The sequence below is a fragment of the Pogoniulus pusillus genome, chromosome 14, assembly GCF_015220805.1.
Source record: "Pogoniulus pusillus isolate bPogPus1 chromosome 14, bPogPus1.pri, whole genome shotgun sequence".
NCBI lineage: Eukaryota > Metazoa > Chordata > Aves > Piciformes > Lybiidae > Pogoniulus > Pogoniulus pusillus.
In genome coordinates this window covers 10420580-10444851 of record NC_087277.1, presented here as the reverse complement: position 1 = coordinate 10444851, position 24272 = coordinate 10420580, and the positions used below count along the sequence as shown (strand labels likewise).

The window sequence follows — 24272 nt, the reverse complement described above, 5'->3', positions numbered from 1 at the left end:
GTGACCAGGCTTGAGAAACACACCAGAGATTCCTACAGCCCTGATCCAAAAGGACCATTTAAAAATAGGCAAATTATGACTCCCTCAAAAAGAAGCGTACACATTGCATAAATCAAAGTTCTCACACCCACCATCACAGTTTAATCACTTAATATGCTGGTTCTTTCAACATGCTCTGAAACTTTGTATACAATAATACAAACGCTGAGGTTACGAAGCCGTAGCAATTTATTCTGCTGTACAAACGGATATTGCATTATAATCCCTACAGCAACACGGAGGCTGTTTGTAGATGTTACTACCATTTGGCATTTATTTTAATTGCTCTGCAACATAGCTCATGTGAAATAAAGTCATGGGATGACCTATGCATTCACCTGCTAAGGCTGACTTAACTGCAAGGGGGAAAAAAAACACAATAAACGTGCTTTAAAGGTTTTGAAGGTTTCACCAAAAGACAAACCTCCTGCAGTTGTTTAAAAAGGATGCATCAGGGCTTCTGCCCAAGCCCTGAAGGCATGGTAGGGCAGGGGGTAATTTAATCAGCCAGGCTGTGCAGTGCACTGATTTTTACAAGTCTTGCAAGAATAACAGCAGTAAAGTAACTTGAGATATTTTGGTGTCTGACATTCACTCAGCAAGTGCTAAGAAAATATGCTTACTGCAGAGATTGCTGGTTTCTCAGAGTGGGAGTCAAGGTGCCTAATTAAAGTCACTGCACTTTGCTTTATCACTGACCAAGTCCCTGGTCCCTCCTTATAACTCTTCACTCCTCTTCTTAAAGCAAAATCCTTTTTCAAGTTGCACCTGCTCAAAATGCTGCCTGGGAGCAGTTGCCCCGGTGAAGAGATTTCGAGCAAAGGGACAAAGTTACACATGAGGCAAAGTATAAATAAAAATCAAGACTCTCTTTCTCCTCCTCTCTACTTGTGAGTGATGATCTCACCACTCTGGGTAGATTACAAGGGTGGCCTGATCTCTTTCAGGAGAGCACATTCTCTAACCTCGATACCACTGCTATTTATACTCCTCTCTTCCTGCGACAAAGCAGAGCAGCTCTAATAATCTTTCTCTTCGTTTTTAACAAGAGCACTGGGTGGCCTCGGTGCTGCCTCCTGGCAACAGGGTCAAGTCCCTACCCACTGGCTCTGGCTCTCCATTAAAGACAAAGTTCTTGGCCACTGCCTCTGCTTCTGGCTGCTCACTTTCAGACGCCCGAGATGTGATTTTCCATTGGCTTGAGCATCACATTGCCACACAGGCAGGTGCAGGGCGATAGCCTTCCAGTGCCACAACATTTTCCATTTGTGGGACACAGATGGAAACAAATGCATATTCTGAAAGGCAGGAGGATGTCAAAAGTTCAAAGGCAGAGCTGTAACTCTCTCTCCTCGTTTATCGGGGAAACGGGATACTCCATGTCACATAGCTCTGAGGAGCTATCAAGCACCTTCCACCCTGCAAAAGGCAGGAGCCATCCCCTGTCCTCACTCTTTGGGAATTCCCCCAGGGTACAGCTGGGGAGAGTCAGGGCTCAGACCCCAGCACCTCAGGTGTGATGGGGCACACGTGTACCATAGAAAAGCTGAACCTCTTTTATGCCAAACTTTATCCCAAATATGCTCAAGCTGCGTTCCCCTCAAAACATCACAAGAAATGGGGACAAAGGTTATGAAACCAAGTTTATTAAAACTTTCTACAAGTCAGACTTTATCATCCAGGTTTCCACGTACATGTACATATTTACAGGTTGGACATAGTGTTTTTAGCTTTTCTGGCAGAAGTTTTCCACCAATATATACAAATGTACTGTTTCTCAGAGAAGGGTTAAACTGTATCACAGATACAAATGTCAAGCAATCATGAGAGGTTTAGTGCAAGGGAGAGCTGTAGCGCTCTGCTCTCAATGCTCATGATTCTGTCAAGTTAGTATTGCCGACAGTAATTCACATTAAATTGCTCTTCGACACCTCTTATTAGGACAAAGTACGACCAAACGAGAAAACAAAGCCCCAAACAGTAAGGTATGTACAAAGTACACAGTCCATGAGGTATACATGGTATTCTTGCAACTTGTGGTGGGACTGCAGCTTGCTGGGGGTTAACCCTTAAAATGACTTCACCGGAACTGTGCCATATAGGGGATGTAAGTTACCCACCTCACGGCCATTTCAGAAGCCACTCTTACCTAAGGTGAATGGACATTTCTTTGCATAAGCCACTGGACACAAATGTGAGAAAAAGCAGAAATTTTAGGCAGGACTAAGCTTTACTTACCCCCAGCCCAGGAAGATAATGATTTAGGTATATTCGTTATCCACACACATTGGAAAGACTATGAAAAATCATGCAAAAAACCCCCAAAACAACCCACCAAAATAGGGGACACCCCCCACGTAGCCAGAGGCAAACAACATACCTGAATAATCAACTAATGGTGTGTGGAAATTTTACTCTTAAGACTAACTTTTTTAGGGAGTGGAGGCGGGGGGGAAGAAGAGAGGGGATGTGATGTTTTTAGGAGCCTGTAGGGAAACATGACCGTGTTTACATGGACTGTACAAGATACCCCTTGTCATTTCCCAAGGGAAGGCGCCCCAGCCAATAGTGTTACGGTTTGGTAAACGGATATGTTTTGGCACTCGGAGCTAACGAGACCTGCTACTTGACAAGCTTGCTGAGGGCATAAAGTTATATAGGCTACACCATGGTAACACGAGGCTTGAGTCTATTTAAATTGTTTTCCTGGTCAGCAAATGGAATTGGAGGGGATCCGGCTGGGAGATCCACCAGTTCTGCAGAGGAGCAGCAGTGAGCAGGCAGCTGGCTGTGGTGAGCAAAGATCTCCTTCCCACGTTAAAGTGCGCTTACAGTCAGAAAGCTGCTTCGCAAGCCAGCCGGAGCGGCACGCCGAGTCCATTCCCCTTTCTACCCGTTTCTGTCGGATCTGCTCAGAGTTGTGCCTCGCGCCCTCCGCACCCTGTGCGTCACGGCCAGGGCTCAGCGCTCCCACAGCCACCAGCGGAAAGCAGACGGAGCTTTGTTTCTGTCTTACACCTCACCAGCCGTAAGACTCCGCAGCCAAGATGTGGCCAGTTACACCACGGAGGATGTTGGGAGGCAGGAGAAAAGCCAAGCAGCTCTTGCAAAGCTGCATGAGTCCTCCAGGACCGAGGGGATGGAACGACTAGCAAAGCGAGAGTGTGAAACTTCTCTAGCACACAGAGGGAGCAGAGATCTACAGGTTGGCGTTCATTTTAAACAAGGTCACTTTTCTGACCATACTGGCACTTTAAGATGCTGCTGAATTTGCAAACATGAGAAGGTGAAACTTTATGGAGATACCAGAGGTGAGGACCACAGAGCTTTCTGAGATTTCAGGATCAGCAGAAGAATGAACTAATATCATCACTGTCTCCATGGTATTCTGGAACAATTTGATCTGAAGTTCCTGTCTCCTGGTCTGTATATCCAGGTTCCAAAACTGCCTCAAACCATGGGTGAAGCAAGATCTCCGGAGCAGTGAGTCTTTCAGAGGGCTCCCGCCGTAGGAGACTGCGGATGAGGCATCGGGCTTTGGGGGAGACATGGTCAGGAATACAGAACTGTCCTCGTCGGATTTTGGAAAAGAGGGTGCTAGGGTCCGAGTCATGGAAGGGATAGCGTCCCACCAGGAGAGTATAAAGCATCACTCCCAAACTCCACACGTCGGCTGATTTTCCAGAGTAAGTCCCTGTCGTATTTAGGATCTCAGGGCTGACGTAGGCTGGACAACCATGCTTGTCCGAGAGAGCATCATCTTCACCTTTGATGATGTGTGTGTCTTCCAGGCTCTCCAGCCGCAGCTGAGTCCTAGGGAGGGCAGGAGAGGAAGCCCTGGGTTAAAAGTTGCAATATCCAGGCACAAGCAAATATGGCCAGCCCCCCCCAGCCAAGGCAACCCCCACTCCCCTTCTTGCATTGCATAAAGAAAAAGGAGAGAAAACATCTTTTAATTTACAGTGGCAAAGCAGCCTGGACTCCTGCGTCTGTGTAATGGAAGCACAGCTACACACTTCAGGCAGGCATTTGGCGACATCTGCTTTATTTACAGGGGGATTTGACAACACAGGAGGCTCTCGAGGAGCACCAGCAAGTCGCCTTCTGTGTACGCAGGTTGCACTGCCACTGCAGGGGGTTAATCGGCTACGGTGCATCGCGCAGGACACGATGTGCAGCTCAAACTTTGATCAAACAGCATCTAGCAGCGTGATTTTGCAAACGGCAATGTGCAGATCCCTTCTGCACTTGCAGGAATCGTCAGCTCTCCTCAGTTCTTTATTCTATTGTTTGAATTTATTTTTGTAACTTTTTTCCCCCACACACTTTTCCAAAGGGTACCACTGCTCCTGCCACCTCCCAGGGACAGAAGGGTCCACTCTGACCTCCTGTTCTGGGAGGAAAAGATAGCTTTGCATCAGCGAGGAAGCCATCCCCTCACCCTGGAAGGGCTCTGCACTGCCCTGCAGCCCGCTGAGCCTGTCCTCGGCATGACCTCGTCAAATACCCATTGGTTCTGCAAACGGAAAATATGACTCAACGAGAACCCTGGGCCCGGGATTGGCTGCGGGAGCCCTGAAACTGCACCTGTGCCGGCGCCGAGTCCGCCTGCCATTGCTTAACCCTCTTCTTGCCAAATGGGATGCACATGACACTGGCCTGTGCAACGCGCTATTTCCAAACGAGCGAGACTCTGTGCAATGTGACATTTCAACAAATGTTTCATCTTCTCATGGGCGGGAAAAGCTGCAATAGTTTCCTTCAAAGGAATTACTTTCTTTGCGTGTCAACATACGCTTGTTTCTGTTTAAGAGAGCCAGTGCTGGTTAATTTTCTTATCGGGTTTATTAATCATCTCCTGAAGAGCCCAGTTTAAAAAAAAAATAAAACAAAACGTGTTTTCTCCTGTTTTAGTAATACCACTTCCAGTTTCACCAGAGCAAGTACAACCCTATTAAAACTAGTCAGAGTCAGTTTTGCTGATTAAATATGTACTTCTGGCTCCGCCACGTGCAGCGAGGCACTACAACAGCAGCAAACACTTCGGGTGAATACTGAATTATTTCCCTAAACGTAACAACTAGGGTCTGGATCTCCTCTGCATAAACCTGGCTTTTAGGGTAACTTTTACCAAAGTATTCTTCTTCAGTGCAGGGCTCCCAAAGCAATATTTAACCATGTCCCACCTTCCCTCCTGTGCGCACCTACATCCACAGGCACAGGGGACACAGAAAGCACCACCACTGTAGCGGAGGAGAGATAAAACCTCAAAGGATACAGACAGGTTTTTTTGCTAGCAGTGTAACCCTGATCAGCAGGGAATTTCAGCAAGTGGACTCCTCCTGTGTACCCCTCTCTCCCCACCCCAGCTCTGCACTGGGCACGCTGGGCAGCTCTCCTAGGCATGAGGATGGCTCCTCACACCTCCTGCTTCTCCAGCCGTGCGGCTCCCCTTCCCCAACAGCTGTGGCTCAGCCTCCTTCCTTCCTTCTCTCTGCCTTTTATTCATTTCACACTGAACAAGTGGCACACATGACATCTTCTGGTGCTAACAAGCATCTGAACTATCGTCCCTTTGTCTAACAACGGGTTTCGCTGAACTTCTGCTCAATGAGAGGAAGCTCCTGGCAAGCTTCCTCTCTTTCATCAGTCATGATCTAAGAGCAAACACGTACCGATTAGATCCGTGACTTACTACACACATGTGATGGGGACCTACTTGAATCATTCGCAGGTGATGCTGGCTGGCGCGGCTGTTTCCACTCCTTGGGACACTTTTTGCGTCTCTGGATGCGGCATTCCTCCCTCCCCATTCACCCCACGGCCAGCTGGTGACAACTGCTTACCTTTCTTCATTAGAGAAGACAAATTTCCTGAGCTTGAGGTCACCAAGTACGATGGCCGATTGGTGGCAGTGAGCGACGGCAGAGACGATCTGCTTGAACAGCCGGGCAGCCTCCTCTTCCCTCAGCCTCTTGCAGCTCCTCACGTAGGAATGCATGTCCCCAAAGTCCTTTTCAAAGAATACATAGGCTTTGGTGTCCCCGAGAATGACTTCAACAACCCCAGTGATGTTTCTGTGTGACGGCAGCTGAATATAAGGCCGGATCTTGTCCTGGTAGTGTTTGAGGGGGAACACCTGTACAGAGAAAATGAAACACAAATTCATTCTCAAGGGCGCTGAAAGCAGCCGCTCGCGTAGCAGCGGCTCCCCAAACAATGACGAGGGAGCTGGAGGGGAGCCAGGGCTCGGTAGGAACGTCGTACAAAGCGGATACCGAGACCCTTCCTGTTCATGTTATACTGGGAAGGTGTGTGCGGGGGGTGTCAAAATAACATAAACCACCATCCCTAAGACCCTTGGGGGAAGGTGCTCCGAAGTAACAGCTTACTCCCAGCGGCTGGCCGGGAAGGGAGCAGCGGACGGATATTTTTCAAGGCTCTCCCCAGTCGAAAACAGCGGGAGGACTCCCGTCCCGTCCCCCGCCCCGAGCCTCCCGATGCGCGCCTGCGGAGCTCGGGCTCACCTTGCAGCGCAGCTCCCGCCCGGAGCTGACGCTCAGCGCCCTCGACACCTGCTCCCGCTCGGCCAGCGGCAGCAGCAGGTACGAGGCGATCAAGCTGGGACCCGTCGCTCCCCCGCCGCCGGCGGGAGAAGCAGGGGAACAGGGCGACCCGGGAGCGCTCAGGCAATCCGGGGGTCCGCAATCGACGAGTCGAGGGCACTTGGCGGCCGGCGCTTCCTCGGCGGGGCCGTCGTGGAGGGGCTGCAGCCGCTTGGCCGGGGCGCTGCGGCAGCGAGCGGCCGGCAGCAGGGACGCGGGGCGGCTCATGGAGGGGAGTGGGAGCGGAAGCCGAGCTAGAGGCGAGCGGTGCGGGCTGGGCGCATCCCTTCGCTCTCCCCGTCGAAACCTTGGGTCGCGTCCACCATCTGCTGCCGACTCCGCGCTAAAGTAGTTTGAGGCTTTAAAAAAAAAAAAAAGAAATTTAACTCACACACACACAAAAAGAGTGAGTCTCCTCCTCCCGGCCCTGACGCACGGGGAAATGGGAGGAGTGAGGCTTGGACGCGCCTGCTCCGCTCTGACTGATGCTCTCCGCCGGCCACAGTCCCACCGGGTTACGCAGCCAGGCGGGGCGGCGGGGGACTCACCGCCCCGCCTGGCTGCGGGAGCCGCTGGGACCTGGGACCGCAGCGGTGACCCTCCTGCCACGGTCCTGCAGGCAGTCTAGAGCAAGGACATCTCAGGTCCGACTCAGACTCCTGAGCCCGGGGTGCTCGCAAAACCCCCAAGCTCCGCTAACTGTGGAGAGAAAGCGAGCCCGCTTCTACGCTTTTGCTGCGGCTTCTCCCCTGCCTCAGGTTTGGGTTTTTACAGATCATTAAATTGTTCATCTAGGATCAGGTTTGCATCAGGAACCGCCGATGCTGGTTCACGCGCGTAGACTTAACGTGCACCGTCGGAAATAACCTGGCGTTGGGTTTCCCATGTTAAAACTATCTGCTCTCCGAAAAAGGAACAGCATCGAGAGCGAGCAGCAGCCAGCAGCAGCTTAACTGACTCGTTAGGAGCACAGAATCGAGCTCAGCAATCACCATCGGGCTCAGAAAGTGTGAGCCTAAAGGAATAGTAAATAGAGTTGCAGTCAGGACTGCTAGCAAGCGGAAGCACAACTAGGGAAAACAAAAAGACAAATCCCCAAACCCCAAGCAGCCAGCAAATCATCCCTGAAGACAACGCACAGCTGTAGCTTTGACAAGAGTGCTTCCGAAGGAAACTCTCCATCGTTCCTGTTTGCATACATGCACATTTTCTGTAAGGCAGCGCTGAGACTTTCCCGACAGCACACGGAGCCTGCGTTTTGCCGGTCTGCAGGATCAGTGCCTATTCCGTTTCATTTCCCCAGTCCTGGTCTGCTTAAGCAGCAGGGAGGGCCCGGGACACCCCTCAGCCGCCGGCTCTGAAGCCGGTGATGCCACGCGTGCAGGTATTCACTCAGATTCCTGACAGATAACTGCACGGCAAACCCGTGCATGCCTTCAGCTACTTCGAGTGTATTTTAAGAAACACACGAAACTCTGGTGCGGGATGACTCACTGCATAGCAGTCCCATTAATGCATTTAAACATAAAATGCATATGCCATAAAGGGATATCCCAGGGCCTGCATTTTCTCCTCTTTTTTTTTTTTATTTATTTCCCAGAAGCACAATTCCATCCGTGTCTGCAGATGGGTTCTGAGCGACTCACCACAGCTCTCAGAGCGTGCTCTTTGCTTTCATTCCTGTCATAGGTAAAACACGCATGAGTGTCCATCAGACCCTTGCTTTACTTCCCCTTCGTGGAAGTTTTGATGATTGAGATGCCACTGCTGGGTGAATTTATCTGGTAGGATGCTGCATGGGTGGGCTGCTTCCTATGACTGAGATAGCACTGAGTTGGGAGGTGTCAGTACTTTTGAGGATAGGGGAAGCATGTGGACACATCAAACTAGCAGTGGGTCTACGTGAAGGCACTCAACAGGCATTGTTAGCCTGTAGCAGTACCCTCTGTAGCTCTCTCGGACTGAGAAGCAGTGTGAGCAGGAGTGAAGATGTCAGTGTAAAAAGCAGGTGACGTGCCTGGGCTAAGTATGTCCCTATGGTCCACACCCTCCCAAAGAGCCCCCTCTCACCTTCTTTGCCAGCGCACTGTCCCAGCTGAGGGGAAGGGCCATACCGAGGGTGCATTTGCACACACCACTAGAAGCCATATCCTTCACTTTCCCATCCCCTCACCCGTTTCAAACCTCTTACGAGTCCACAGATGGTCACCTCATGCTGGCCCTATGCCAGGCCTAGCACAAGTGCTTGGTTCAGGCTGCTGGCAACCAAATGGGCCATGACACTTGTTGGTCCTGAGGAAGAGGAAAAAGCCTGCCTCTCAACCATCTAGGGTGCGAGAGGAGAGCAGAGCACAGAGGGACTCACAGCACTGCATCCCACAGGCCTGTCATAGGCTCCTGGTGTTTGGACACATTCTTTGCACAAGGAATCTCCAGATTTCATGGTCTGTTGGGGTGTCTCTGATAACTGGAGAACAGAAACTGGGTGTGTAATCCCCAGATACCAGGGAAAAGTAACCCCTGGGTAACTCATCCCAGAAGTATGGGTGGGTGCCCTCTTCCAGGCCAAACTTCAGTTGTCTACATGTGGCTGAGATGAACTCAAACTTTTATGTCCCATGTGTCAGGTCTTTGCAAAATACAGGCAGTTCCTGACTGAAGGAACCCTTCACTGCTTCTTTAAAATGCCTAGCATTTTACTCAAGGCATTAATCTAATGAATAAACATACAATAGTAATTATTAACCAAATGCTTACTACTGTGTTCTCAATCTAATGTTTTGGGTATGGATCACAAGATCCACATGTAGACTCCTCTCCATCTCCAGCAGATTCATTCCAACATGCAGAGCAGAGAGGAGATTCCTACTCTGGGTTTTTTGGCTGACACCCCTCCCTCCCCACCCAGATACACATACAAGAAGGAAAAAAAAAAAGGGGAAATAAAAGGGAGGCCAAGGACACTGCCTGATTATTTTGCATGTCATGGTGCTTCCCAGACAGTTGAAATTTGTCTTCTCTACCCATCTCCCCCAGTGCTTGCATGCAAGCATGGTTTGGGTATGAACCAGTGCAGAGAACAGGAGGAACTCCAGCGAGAGATCTGTGAAGAACTGCTACACCATTTGACTGTTAGAAGATTTTTTCAGAGTATGGGGCTACCACACCTGCCACAGCTGTCTCTCATTCATTGCAGGACATGCCACAGGCTTGTACACATCCAGGCCTATCTCCAGAGACTACTCTCTCCTCCTGAAATGAAAAGCCATTGGAAGTCTTTCTTTTATTCCCTGCACAGCCCTTCACCATTCCATCTTCCTCTCCCTCAGGAAAGATTTTCTGGGTGTGATGGTTTGGGGGTTACCCCGCCCCTCCCACACTTTGTATTTGCCCCAGCTAACTCAGACGGACCCTGGGAATATAGATGAAGCAATTTATTTACAGCTAGCAGAATTTACAAGCAGCTATTTACAATATATACAGTTATATACAATTATATACAGAAATATACAAAGGATAAACAATACAAAAGCACAACTCCCCTCCCAGAAACCTGAGTCCCCAGGAGGGGCTCTCAAACCACCCCAACACCTCCCCCGGTCCCTCTCAACCTTACCCCAGTTCTCAGGAAGAAGAGAGGTGCAGCCAAGAGGTTAGGAAGCAAGGTTAGTAGGAGCAGGGTTAATGAGATGTGACCAGGTCTAAGGCAAAAACAAGAGTGAGAGACAAAATGGAGAATGTTTACTTCTTCTTCCCAGAGCTCTCAGCGAGACTATGAGAGAAGTTGACATCAATTGTTTTCATTTCACTGCCCGTTATCTAGTTCTTCTACCAAAACATCCCAGCTTGCTTCAAACTAGCACACTGGGGGACTGCCAGTTTAGCATGAAGTGAATATTAGCATGGCAGTTCTCAGCTGTGCCTGCAGTGAACGTGAGTCTAAACAGCTTTACAGCCCTTCCGAACGAAGCAAGGCAGTGTTAGGTAGCTCCAATGGATAGCACTGTGGAGCACTGAGCAGTTCAGAATTACACTTACCTAACTTTTGGATAGAACTTCTGGATGCTCCTAAAGGAGCAAGGCAGCAGTGAGGTGGGGCAAGGATGGCCTCTGGGAATATCAATCAGTAGTTTTTGTGCTTGGCAAAGAACAACAGTGCAACAGGCACCTTCCAAAAGCTGAGGATGTCAGGAGCATCCAATCAAAGGACAACATCACTACCAAAAGTAGGTCCTGCCTTGCAAAAGGATGGGCAAAGCAAGTAGGACTGCTCACTGCCTCCCTTCTTCCTGCAGTCTCAGCTGCTAGGTGAGGAACCAGGACTGGAGTAGAAACAAGATCCTGTGGGACGTGCATCACAGATCTGGCCTGTCCCAGATGAGGGAAGAGTCTTGTCCAGCAGATTTGCCAGAGCTGTGGCAAGATGAATGTTGCTCTTCATGTATTTTTAATCTCTTTTTTCTTTTAAACAAGCAAAACAGGACTGTTGCATCTCCTAGATGAAGATTCAAGAATCCATAATTTTCAGTGGTGAGGCACTGACATTCCCTTTTCCTGACATGTTATTTCATTTCATTTAAAGGGATTTTTGTTGCATGGCATTTGAGTATGTACCTGTCTGTCCCTCAGCCAGTGCCTACACTCACCTGATGAACTGCTTTTCCTTAGATGCACACAAAATTATCTCCACTGCTCCAATTCTCTGACCCTTTATCTTTGTAACTAGAACAGCCAGAGGCAATGAGAATTGTGTAACCATCTCCCCACTTCCCAAGTGCTTGGGACAGGTCTGGTAACTTTGATAATATGTCTCATGGGATATGCAGAGTAAATCTCTATTAGATTAGGCCACTTATAAATAAACTGTCTGCCTGCTATGGGAAGAAATTTAGAAGTCCTTAATTTAGTTCTGGGATGAGAGAGGTGTGACACACAAATACTTCAGCTAATATTAAACTATCAGGCAAAATACTAAAAGAAAAAATCTTTACAAGTTATCTCAAGCCATGTAATGAAAATCAAACTACTGCTGGACTGAAAGGCAGCAATTTAAAACCAGCAGGTTGTTCATACTCTGTCAGTGTGCAGAATCACCCTGGCCAAATTCAGCTCAAAGTGTAGTCGTGTGACTAGGTGATAAAGGACTTAAAAGTAATGTTTTTTTATAGCAGGGATGGAATCTGTGATAAACCCACAACCATCCCTAAATACTGTGGAACTCAGCAGCAGATTCACTGTTAAGATACTAAACACATGACGAGCACGTAGTGACATCAAAAGAAGTGCAATGTAATGGTGCTCAGATGTCTCCCCTTAAGCCCACACAGAAGCTGCTCTGAGGGTTGCTGTTGCTAGGAACTCTAAATAATTCCCTTTTGATAAGCCAGTTGTTATCAAATCCAAGGAGTCTCATGAGGAGCACCTCCTGACTGTGTTCCTTTGCAGACTAAAGAGCATGAAGGCTTCTTCTGTTGCTTGAAAGACGTGTGAAGGCTCAGGTTTTAAACCTCAAATCCTGTTTTTACTTCAGAAGTTGATTGCACAAGCAGACAGCGAATGAGTGTCTCTCCATTTCCCTTGTGGTCAGAGAAGATCCTATTCATACTGGGTTTACAAGCAAGCACTTCCTTTGGTAAGCTTCCCATGCAATTCAATTCATGTGCATGCTTTCAAGCTGTGTCTTTGGGTCTGGACTAAGAGCACAGCAGTGAGTGAAGCAGGCTCTCTCCTGAGCCCACTGCAGCATTTTGAAATGATGAAGCACACTGTGCTTTCTGTACATTACTGCAGCCTTTCTGAGCTGCTCAGGTTGCTTATGCATCAAGAGACTAAGCACCTACGTGTGCACCGACTGCACAAGGCACACACATCCCAGAGTCTTATGTGCTGAACAATCCATCTAATGTTTTCACTTCTTATAGTTACTGGCTGGCAGCCTAGAATCCACTGGCACCTACACAGAGGATTCTCCACTGAGCATTGCTGTGACCACGTTGTGTGTATGAACTAATATGTAGTAACAGTCCATACTTTATGACCAGAAAAGAAATCATTATTTATGAAAGAGGGCAGCTATCAACTTAAAGCTTTGGCTGTAGCAAGAGAAAGACCTGTCCTTCTGGTATTCTAACATTTTCCACTCCAGGAAGCCCCTTTCCTAGGTGCATCTTCTTCACTGTGTAACAGAGCACTATCCATTATGGAAATGTTCAGTTAATGGGCCACACAGTACCCCAGGATCCTTACATGGGGATTTTTAGGGAAGATGGAGATTAACATTCACTTGAAAGAGCAGTGGAAATTAATCAAGCTGCAGAGTCAATTCTAAACTAGTTTTGGCCACACTACTAGAGCTATTCTTCAGAAAAACGTCATGAGGTACTTGTGACCACAGGTAGGTAAGACCTTTGTCATCAGCCACTCATGAGGAAACATGAGTACATCCAAGAGGACATTGTCTAAAATAAGGTAGTGTGTTGGCCTTGGCCGTTGAGTCATCAGTATCACTTCCTGCAGCCCCTGCTTTGCTCTGGGTATTTCTCAAGGGAGCACTGACTGAGCCTAGGCTCTTTGATTCTTCTAGAATGAATAAGATCACAGCTCCAGATCGGTAATGATGAATATGTCCTTGATTCAGTGGAATGTGTGCTCCTTTTAGCACAAGTGTGCTAAATCTTCCATGAGATGTCTGCCTGATTAGTTTTTATCTTTACACATCATGGCTCCACTGATTTGAAAACTTCAGAGTCTCCAGTTGTAAAATGGAGAATTCTGCTTCACTGGGAGCATTTGCTGAAGTGAGAGAGCTGTGCTAATGGCTTGTGCCTCGGGGTACCACTGAAAGCTGCTGCATATGGATCTTTCTGGCCTTTATTTTAATGTTGGATTAGACATTTCTTTAATCATTCAAAATACCATTTGGAAATTCTCTTCTCTGGCAGAGGCAGATTCTCAGCAGGTTTCAGTGACAGACACTTCTCAGCGACATTGAGGCTTGCTGCCTTTGGAAAGCACCTCTTATGGAAAAGGCATAAAAAACCACCTCACCTCTGAGCTTCTTTCCTTAAATATGGTTGCAAAATACCTGACGTCAGACAATGAGACACAAGTTACCCTGTGAACTGTTAACATATGCCTGTTTGCATATGATATCTTATAGCCAAAACAGATTAAGATTTGAAGGTTTAACTGCTTGTTGAGTTTCCACTGCTGTGAATCATACTGATCAGCTTATTCATCACAGAGGCTTATTTTTATTCTTTAACTCTTTCAAGCTTCTAGCCAGAGCAGAGTTTACAGGGGACATGGGACACACAGGAACAGAGAGGTCACACCTGCGGAACAATCCCAAACTTTGCAAACAAAGACCAAAGAGCTGCCAATAACTGCAGCCCTCACCCAGTGAATCAGTAGTGGTTTATAACTTCCACCAGGTCACTTGACAGGTACAAAAGCCTTCCCTAGCAGCCAAGGCAAGTCGCTCCTTCCACCTAGTGAAGTGCCAGCTACAATTCATACTGCTGATGAAGTCTATAATCTCTCCATTTCAGAAGGAAATTTATTTTAAGAGCCAGCAAGAGAGAACCAGACATAGAATCATAGAATCAGTCAGGGTTGGAAGGGGCCACATAGATCATTTAGTTCCAACCCCCCTGCCATAGGCAGGGACACAATGAAACAGGATGGCTTAAATGCCTTTAAATGGCATAAATGCCTGCTTTGAATGCCTTTAAAATCCTCTTGCTGTACTGCACCAGGATTCCTTGGATGTTATGCTATAGTTCAAATTCAGAAATGCCAGACACGTGGGGGAGGACATCACTGGTTTCAGTAAATACAGGCATTTTTCTCTAGCACTGGAATCTGTGTGGTGCATCACTGATTTTGATGCGGCTCAAGTACTCTTATCAGCAATCCTGACATAAGTGCATGAGCATTTGTCTTTTTCTGGACAGCATGGCTGTGGCCATACTTGAAAAGAGGCATTTCTGATGACAGAAGGAAGAAACTTACCTCTGTTTAAATACACAGGGCTCTACACCTCACACGTTTGTTATTAAAACTAAGCTGGCAAAAAATAGTCCCTTCCTTTTCAGTTGCAGTCTGTGAAGGACTTCAGAATTCAGGCTGCACCTGCACCTGCTGTTCAGGCTCTCTGATTTTCAGGCTAGCAAAGGAGAGAAGGAAGATCATGTATTTTGAGGGAGGAATGTGAACATTCAAAAATACCTTTTCACCTAGAGTGGCAATCAGCGAGCACTTGACTGTTTGTTCTCTTCATTTAAAGTGTTGCTTCAGATTTGTTTGTTTCCTTCTCCCAGCTGCTTTATCTTAAGCAGGCAGTTCACATTATTACCTGTGGATTAGCCAACAGAGAGACAGACCGAGTGCAGCTTCCACTAGGGTCAGCAGCACTGCTATGGGTCAAGCCTCACTCTTTAACATCCGACAACAAGATGTAACCAAGACAGCAGCCTCCCTGTAGCATTACTCATTGGAACACGAGGGCAATGACCATATCAGGAACTGCAGCTGTCTAAGGGTACTCTGGTGCAACCACCACAGGTAGCAAACCAAACCTGCTGCCACCAGTTTGTCAGCATTTGTAATGTTCTGTGTTAGTGGAAGGCATGCTCAAGCATCCAGACACCTACATAACCCAATCTGAAGTGCAGCACTGAGGCCATGTGAAATGTATGTATCCCTTTGCTTGGGAGACTTGATTGCCACTAGGGATTGAACTTGATGCATGAGGACCTTGGTCAGAAACTGCATAGACTGTTCACCAGCACAATTTTTGTTTCTGAGTGTTCTGCACTGGAGTAAATTTATCCACAAACTTGAAGTGAAAGAAACAGCTATGAAATGTTTAGCACACAGCTATGAAAAGTTTAGGACATTTCCCATCTCATCCTACCCCCTCTTTAATTTTTTTTAACAAATGCTATGGTTACTGTCCTCCCTTATAGTATTTAGCTAAAAATCAGTGACCTTCCTTAAAAACTATAGGTTTGAGGCTTGAAACGTCTTAAAAGTGACCTGACTTTTACAGATAGAAATACAAATAGGTACCTACTGCTCAATTGCTCCCCAGTCTCTCAGCTATTACATAGCTGGGCTTCCACAGACAGAAGCACTCATGATCACTGCTGAGTTCTGAAAAGGTGGACCTTTGGGTAGCCCACATTAAGAAAATTACCTCTGTAATTCTCCTGAAGTGTTTTGAACTCAAAAAGCTCAGTGCAAATAATAACGGTTTGGTTCCCTTTCTTAGCTATGAAATCATTTTGCAGATTAATATTCTTCAGTTGCAAAATAACAATTTCAGTTTGAAGTGGTTTGCACTCTTAAGTGCAATTGGAGTTAATAATGGCCTACAAAAAGAAAGCTGTTGGCAAACTGTAACCTAGAGTGAAAAGCTTAGCATTTAGGTACCTGTCCCGGGTTAGGGTAGATCCCTTCCCCGGTAGAATAAACTCACCACAACATGGATTTTTTTTTTTTTTAAAAGTCAGGGAAAGATGAAATTGTATTTCTTATAGTGTGAGTATAACAGTATAAAGAGAAATAAACTACTAGAGAAAAAAAAAAACCTATAAGGAAGATGGGGAAGGGGTCAAGTGGTGGCAAAGCAGCAAAAGCAGCAGCAGCCAAAACAAGCAGCGGGAGAAGATAGCAGCAGGCACAGCTCAAGCAGCAGAAGCCAGCAAGAGGAAAGAACAAGCTGTGCTTCCAGACATAAAGCTCTTGGTGCTCCAATGAAATGATATTAACTTATCCATTGTTGCCATTATATGGCCTATCCCTGGAACATTCACCTCTCCCCTATGTCTGAGCTAGAAAATCAGCTCAAAGGGCCACAGTACCGTAGCCAGGTTTTATACCACATGTCAGACTGCAAATGCAGAAAAATGACTAAGGAAAATACCATCTAACCCACTAAGGGCCACGAAGCTCAAAGAAACCCACACTTTCTGCTTCACAAATGCCAAGATAGAACTGCCATCTGACCACCAATGCAGCTCTTTTTACTTATGGCTATTTCTGATTTATATATGTAGTGCCTTATCTGCTGCATGTATTCAGACCAATTTAGGCAGTAAGCTTGAAGTGTTGCAAAGCTTAAGTCCTTTTTTGGATCTATGCCCAAATGCATGCCTATCTGAAGCTCACAAAAAATGAGATTAACTGCTTCCCAGTCCAGGGCATATGGCTGCAGTACTTTTGTACTATCTACAAAGTAGTTATTGGAATACAGTGGTAAATAATTGCAGTCTCCTAACCTGTAGTATTAAGGTAAAGCCATCTGAGACTTCCAAATGAAGAAAGCCTGAAGCAAAACCTCTGAATCTTAGGGGAAATGCCCAAGTTAGGGCAGGGTGTTCAAAAATTGTAAGAAGGCCAAGATCCTCAGAGGTGACTGCTAATTTTGTGTGTCCACAGACAAAGTATCGATGTGCAGCACTTCCTGCAAATGAAGTTCCATTAAGGTTTCCTGAGGTTTGCATTAAAACTTCTTGTAGTGGGTTTGGGCTCCTCAAAGCATCTTTCTAATGCTGTGCTTTGCAGTGCTGTAGCTGAGCGATGATAACACACTTGTTGTGTTCCCAGGCAGGGTGTATGACTCAGGTAAGGCCTTGGTCAAAGTGCCCTACTCTGGATGTTCCTAGGGGTTACACACAGAGGAACAGAACTATCTGCAGTACTGAGCAAAGTGCTTGCTACTTGATGCTGGCAGAATCTGCTGAGAAAATGAGCACACTGACCGGGAAGGTTCAATGCTGCAAAAGAAACTTTATTTATCAAATGCAGGCTTTTCAGAATTTCAGGAAGGTAAAAAACCCCAAACAAGTTAAACTGGAATTCCTCCTATTTGGCAGCTAAAAAAAAATGCTTTCAGCTATAGCTGAGACCTTCAACTTTGCCTATAAGTGAAACACTTTAAATAACAATCAGTTACACAACCGACTTACAATCAGCAGCTTATCTCACAAGACCTCTAATAACAAATTTTTGTGGCAGCAGCACATCCAGCTGACTTCTCCAGTGCTGACCAGCTTTGTTTATTCTGACTGTCAATCGCTCTTTTAAGTGCTTCATCTGGCATAAGATCTGATTCTTTTACATCAGAATGGCTACAGCCAATTTTAGGGCACCTGTTAGAAAGAAAAGAGAAAATCCATTAAATTGGAGGAATTGTCTTTGTCAGATACAGGCTTTTACATAATATGTGCTGGTTTACTGTGTTTATCTGGGATTCACTCTCTGTCAATTCCTCATTACCTCTTTTCCTCTTCACCAGTTCTCTGTGGTGAAAAATAAAACCATTTATTTAAACTGGTTGAAATCAACAGATGAAGGAAGGAAGGAAGGAACAGAGCGAGAGACGGAGCCTCTCACCCGTAAATCAATCTCTTGCTTCATTTACACAAGCTCCATCAGGAATGACACTGGCATTGCATGGACATCTTTCTGAGATGGTTTCTCTCTTTGAAGTCCTCTACAAATTGCAGGTAACCACCTTTACCTTATTCATCTGAGGTGGAAAAGTAAAATCTTCTCTGATAGATAAACAGGGAAATTAGTAACATTAATTTCTAGGAAAACAGATAAAAGAGAATGAGATCAGTCAATCCGTGGACTATCTAGTTGGTGTAAAAATTTACATAGTCTTTTATGAACTGAGAAAGCAGAGAAAGGAGAGATGGAAGTTGAATTAACAGTCTCTAAATGATAATCAAATATAAAATGTCTTACAGCTACTTGCAACAGCCAGATAAAGACATCAGGGTGAGAGATACTCAGGGACCAAAGGTCACTTTCCTTTGGCAGTGGCCCAAACATACACAGATGGTACCAGCAGACAGAAATAACACGTTTTCTGAATATTTCCTTCATTAAGACTAACTTCTGTCTGAGGCACTGAACTTATTTACTCATAGCTTTTACTTCAGATTTGTCCACAGTGACTGTGTTTGTCATGGGTAAGTCACTTAATTGCTCTGTGCCTCACTTTTCCCATTTATCACCTTATTAGAGCAATAGCTTCTGAGATTAATGAATAACAAGTGCTCAGAAAGCTTTCCACACTTCCTGTAAGCATGAAGTATTAGTATGTCCTTCCAGGCACTGGAAAATAGTGAGCAAACCAAGACACGTCAGAGTTGCCTAAAGGAGCCTGCAGTGAGGCTATCAGCACAGGCCAGTGCGGTAGCTGTGCAGACGTCAGCTGCAGAGCTGACATCCAGGCAGCTCACTGCCAAGGGCACCAAAGGAATCCCATGTATTCGTACTGCAAAGTACGTGTAAGGAGACAGGCACTTCTGTAACTCCAGCCTGAGCAACAGCTTTATTTCACAGTCAGGCTAGAGAGTGTTTCCCTAACCATGACTCTGCTCTATCAAGACACCTGCTTCCACTTGAGTATCGCTGGCAGAAGCACAGTCGAGCAGCAGCACCATGAGAATGGGGTACTCAAACGGGGAACTTGTTGCCTCAGCTGGCCTGCCTTCCCACCACGGAAAACGGTGGTTTTTCAAAGCAGACTGCATTTTCAGAAGGAAGGGTAAACTTACAGCAGGTTGGTGAGACTGGGCAGAGAAAACCAAAGAGTCTGTCTCAGTTTCGTTACAGAGAGGCTGGGTTGTTGTGGTGCTTGTGCTTTTCAAGCACAGTGGAGTAACTACTGCAAAAACTGCAAGGTCACAAGCTGAAAACTCAAACTGAAGAACTGCTGAGATTCATCCTGCACAAATAACTTTGGTTTGGGAAGAAGGTAGCATTTAAGGTTAAATGTTGTACAGCTTACATTTTTTTTTTTCTTTTCCATACTTTAATTTCTTTAAAGGTAAAATACAAATTCAATCATGCAACTCTTATCAGTTTTTCAGCATGGCTGAAACTTTTGGGTCACCACAGCAGTCTCTGCTCCCATGACAATCTCCTGATGGATTTAACAACACAGACTTATTTAGATATGGATATCTGAAATTCAGTTCCATATTGCAGAAAGTATTTTGCTGTGGTTTTAGGCTGTTGAGAACCTGCTTCCTAGCCTGTCTCTATCCTCCAGAATGCTCGTTTCCTTCTCTCCAACCCATGTCCCAACTCCTGTTCATTTTTGCAGACAAGTCTCTGGCCATCCATGTTGCTTCTTCTACTCCCTAGACTTCATAACACAGGCAAGGCACTTGTCAGTTGTTCTTCAAGCTATCTTGACACTAAGTGGCTGGATATCCCAGTCAATGCTTGACTTCACAGCAGTGCTTTCCTGTAGCCAAGAATCACAGGAATGTTCAGATTGGCAAAGACCCTCAGGATCACCAAGTCCAACTGGTAAGGACCCTACTCTACAAGGTTCACCCCTAAACCACAGAATCATAGAATCAACCAGGTTGGAAGAGACCTCCAAGATCATCCAGTCCAACCTATCCCCCAGTCCTATCCAGTCAACTAGACCACGGCACCAAGTGACTCATCCAGGCCTTTCTTGAAGACCTCCAGGGACGGTGCCTCCACCACCTCCCTGGGCAGCCTATTTCAATGCTGTCTACAACCACCTGAAGGGAGGCTGTAGCCAGGTGCAGGTTGGTTTCTTCTCCCAGGCAAGCAGCAACAGAACAAGAGGACACAGTCTCAAGTTGTGCCGGAGAAGTATAGGCTGGATGTTAGGAGGAAGTTGTTCCCAGAGAGAGTGATTGGCATTGGAATGGGCTGCCCAGGAGGTGGTGGAGTCTCCATCCCTAGAGGTGTTCAAGAAAAGACTGGATAAGGCACTTAGTGCCATGGTCTAGTTGACTGGATAGGGCTGGGTGCTAGGTTGGACTGGATGATCTTGGAGGTCTCTTCCAACCTGGTTGATTCTATGATTTTATGATAAGCATCACATCCAAATGACCTTTAAACACATCCTGGGCAGCCCATTCCAATGCCTGACCACTCTTTCTGTGAAAAATTCTTCCTAGTCTTGGGTCTAAACCTACCCAGTGGCAGCTTGAGGCCATTCCCTCTTGTTCTATCACTAATTACCTGTAAGAAGAGACCAGCACCATCCTCTCCACAACATCCTTTCAGGTTGCTGTAGACAGCAATGACGTCTGCCCCTCAGCCTCCTCTTTTTCAAGCTAAACAGCCCCAGCTCCTTCAGAATGAGCATGGAATACAAGTCCTGCTCCACCTTTGTATCCACATGACAGAGTATGTTGAGTCTCATAGAGATGTGAGACTGACACAGAGCATTACCTTTGGGAAAATCAGGTTAGTAGTCTCTGACAGACCCTCCTGACCACGTGCAAACTGCACACTTACAACTGCCAAGTTTCCATGTGGTCATCAACCCTAAAGCATGAGGCTCTACCATATATAGCATAGAAACCAATGGGCAATTAATCAGGAAATATTACATGCACCAAACTTGCTCTGAAAAGTGTATGAGCCCCTTTTCTTTTCTCTCTTAAAATTATTATTATTATTAATAATAATCAAACCCACTGTAAATTTGAAACTCACCCCAGAGGATTTATCATGTAAAAATTCAACTGTAATATAGGTACATTAAAAGAAATATAAAAACCCTGTGTGGAAAGTGGCAGGCTGCTTGGATGATGTAAAATAAGGATTACTTAATTGCATTGCATTGCAGTAGGCTCTGTAGGATCATTCCTAAATTTCTGTTTGATCATTTTTAAACTCTGCCCTAGCTAAAAAGCTGTGGTTTAATGTTTCTCACTGTAACATTTATTTCTGTGGTCTAGTGTTTCTCAGCTGTGTGGAATATAACTGCAAAAGAGAGTGCACAGAGGAGACTTCTTTTTCCCCCTGTTAATTTCAGGGATTGCTAAATAAGCAGTGGGAACAAAAGGAGCAACTAAATTTTAGGAAGTTGAAGCTTGTTCTTTGTTGTTTGTGGCTACACAAAATCTCTTTGCTGCTGTTGTGCAGGTACCACGAGCAGCTGTAGCTTCCCCACACACTTCCTACATGTTTCCTTACACTTTGTTTTCATTAGAAAGAAAAGCTCCTTCATGTGTACGGTACTAACGAGGAGACTGACTGGGGCAGACACTGAGGTATTACTTCCTGCAGCCTTGCCAATCCAAACACATTTTCTAGAGCAAGTGGAGTAAAATTCCACTTGCAGAGCAAAGCAGATAGCTTTTCTACACATTCTTGGTAGCTTACTGGATCTTTTTCTTTTGCTGCTTTCGGGTCTGGATGATTTTTAGAATGGCATCTTCTTCATAAGTGTGTCCACAGACTTTGTTTCGAACTGGCCTCTTCATTTGCATCTGTAATCAATAAGGTTTGAGTTAAAGGAACTGATCATGCCCACGAAAATGCTTCTTGTGTGATTTTATGTAAACCAGCAGGAGGAAGTGTGTTTGCCATTCAGAAATGGCATTCCACTCCAAGTACAGGGTTAGGTCCTGCACGGGAAACTGCATTTCTACTACATGGAGTTTCTTTGCAGGCGATGTTGCTCTTTGGCAATGCTTGTAATTCATACTGCCTGATCTTTTTTACAGGCATTGCTGGTTTCTAACAAAACAGATCAATGAAGAACAAGAAATAGCTATTTCCCAATAGTTGTTGTAGTAGTGATAGCATACCTGTGTAATAGGACAAATAAAGTTCATCTGACTCTGAGTCACAGCTATATCTTCATCGATTTGTTCAATGGCCTCATCATTATCTAACTGACGATGAACTAGAATAGAAAACAAGGCAATTTTCATTCAGTATAGATAGCAAATACTTAAAGAAGAACATAAACCCCAGCAGCTGCCAAGCAGTATCTCACCATGATATTTAAGATGCCACCATATATTTCTGTACCACTCCTTAAACAGGATACTGCAAAAAGTACTGTACTATAGGTTGTATTTTGAAATGATAGCCACTTGAGGGGTGTCTGTGTGTCTGTTTATAGCCAATGCTACAAAGGAGGCTGGTAAGGAAAGCAAGGTGACCTGCACATTTGAGGTCCCTTCCAACCTAAACCATTGGAGCACAAATCCTATGAGGAGAGGTTGAGGGAGCTGGGCCTGTTTAGCCTGGAGAAGAGGAGGCTCAGGGGTGATCTTATTACTGTCTACAACTACCTCAAGGAGCATTGTAGCCAGGTGGGGGGTGGCCTCTTCTCCCAGGCAACCAGCAATAGAACAAGGGGTCACAGTCTCAAGTTGTGCCAGGGTAGGTATAGGCTGGGTATTAGGAAGAAGTTCTTCCCAGAGAGAGTGATTGGCATTGGAATGGGCTGCCCATGGAGGTGTTGGAGGCACCGTCCCTGGGGGTCTTCAAGAAAAGCCTGGATGAGGCACTTAGTGCCATGGTCTAGTTGATTGGATGGGGCTGGGTGCTAGGTTGGACTGGATGATCTTGGAGGTCTCTTCCAACCTGGTTGATTCTATGATCTATGATTCTATATATGCAAAGCCTTTCGTACTCTCTGTTCAAGTTCACCAAAACCCAGTAACATGAAGATGAGTCCCCAAAATCTCCAAAAACAGATGATGTGGAGCTTTTGCAATCCTGGCATCCCTAAGACAGGCATCAGTTTGTGTCCTGATGTCACAAACAGGTTTGCTATTTAGCCTGTACACTCAGGATATACTTCCAGAGGAATTTGTACCATTTATCATAATGCATAATTTGTAAAGTGCTGCTGCTGTACTTTAACTTTAATTAGTGAAAAACAAAAGCCAGGGGAGTGTTATTTGAGAGCAATAGAAACTTTAGTGAGGTAAACTGGAGGGGCAGAATAAAATACTATGATCTCCCAGAAAACACCTGATGGCCCAAAGCCAGGAAATGAGGGGCAGATAAACAAGAAGAAATCCACCTTCAGCTAGAGAGGATGCAGGTCCCCACCTTTACCAAAAGAAGGCAAGGTGTAAGCAACTCTCTATATTGAGGGGCATGCCAGCCCAGGGTTCCACACAGAATCCAATTAGCCAGTAAAAATCTGAGACAGGCAAGCAGCTAAGGAGGATTTCTATCACTAAGTGTAGCCCTACTAAACGTATACAGGTTGCTTTATCTCTTCCTTTGTTCTTTCACTGTGAATCTAGGCTTTTAGTTGAATGTGTTTGTTTATCTTCAAATCTTATCTGGTAATAATAGGAAACTTAACACCTGCCACAACTTTCCATTCCTTTGGGGTAGTTCTGCAATGTTTTTGCAGCAGTGCCTTGGGGTGTAGTTCTCAAAGTGACCTAAGCTCAACAGAACCTATTTCTCTCTAGCTGCACAAGCTGCTTTGCAATGTAGCAACGCAGGGTTTGAGAGGAAGAAATCCTGTTGTGGCCTGTGTTGGCTTTGACTGCGAAGTAAGCAGTGAGAAACACAAGTGAGTGAACATGAATAGCTTAGTTACTTCAGAATTTGCCTCCTACAAATTTTCAGTCTTGGTTCCCTTTGCTGCTATGGCACACCATCAGTGATCTTTACATCTTTGCATCCCTGGTATTCAGTCTTCCACACCTAAGAACCAGTGGTTCCTTACTTCTGGTCACTCCTGCACACCTGTATAATACCAACACCTTCCGGATGATAACAGCAGGCATCATTCTTGGAGCAATCATAATCTCTTATGTCTCCTCTAGACTGAGCACAGTGTCACATGAGCCA

General features: G+C 45.8%; 2 protein-coding genes across 2 annotated transcripts in view; both read right to left on the bottom strand.

Annotated features, from left to right (window-relative positions):
• Positions 1-1669: 1669 nt before the first annotated feature.
• TRIB1 (tribbles pseudokinase 1) lies at positions 1670-7056 on the bottom strand. The gene is made up of 3 exons (XM_064154279.1): positions 6567-7056; positions 5886-6178; positions 1670-3852 (listed from the first exon to the last, which is right to left on the bottom strand). The coding sequence occupies exons 1-3, from the start codon at positions 6870-6872 to the stop codon at positions 3384-3386; spliced, it is 1068 nt and encodes a 355-aa protein (XP_064010349.1). The 5' UTR covers positions 6873-7056; the 3' UTR covers positions 1670-3383.
• A 10362-nt stretch (positions 7057-17418) lies between these two features.
• The window catches only part of NSMCE2 (NSE2 (MMS21) homolog, SMC5-SMC6 complex SUMO ligase), a 143394-nt gene continuing 136540 nt past the window's right edge, over positions 17419-24272 (bottom strand). The window contains exons 5-7 of the mRNA XM_064154278.1: positions 22253-22350; positions 21825-21931; positions 17419-17800 (exon numbers count right to left, since the gene is read on the bottom strand). Of these exons, the coding sequence (XP_064010348.1) occupies positions 17644-17800; positions 21825-21931; positions 22253-22350 (362 nt within the window). The 3' untranslated portion in view covers positions 17419-17643. The remainder of the gene's footprint in view (positions 17801-21824; positions 21932-22252; positions 22351-24272) is intronic.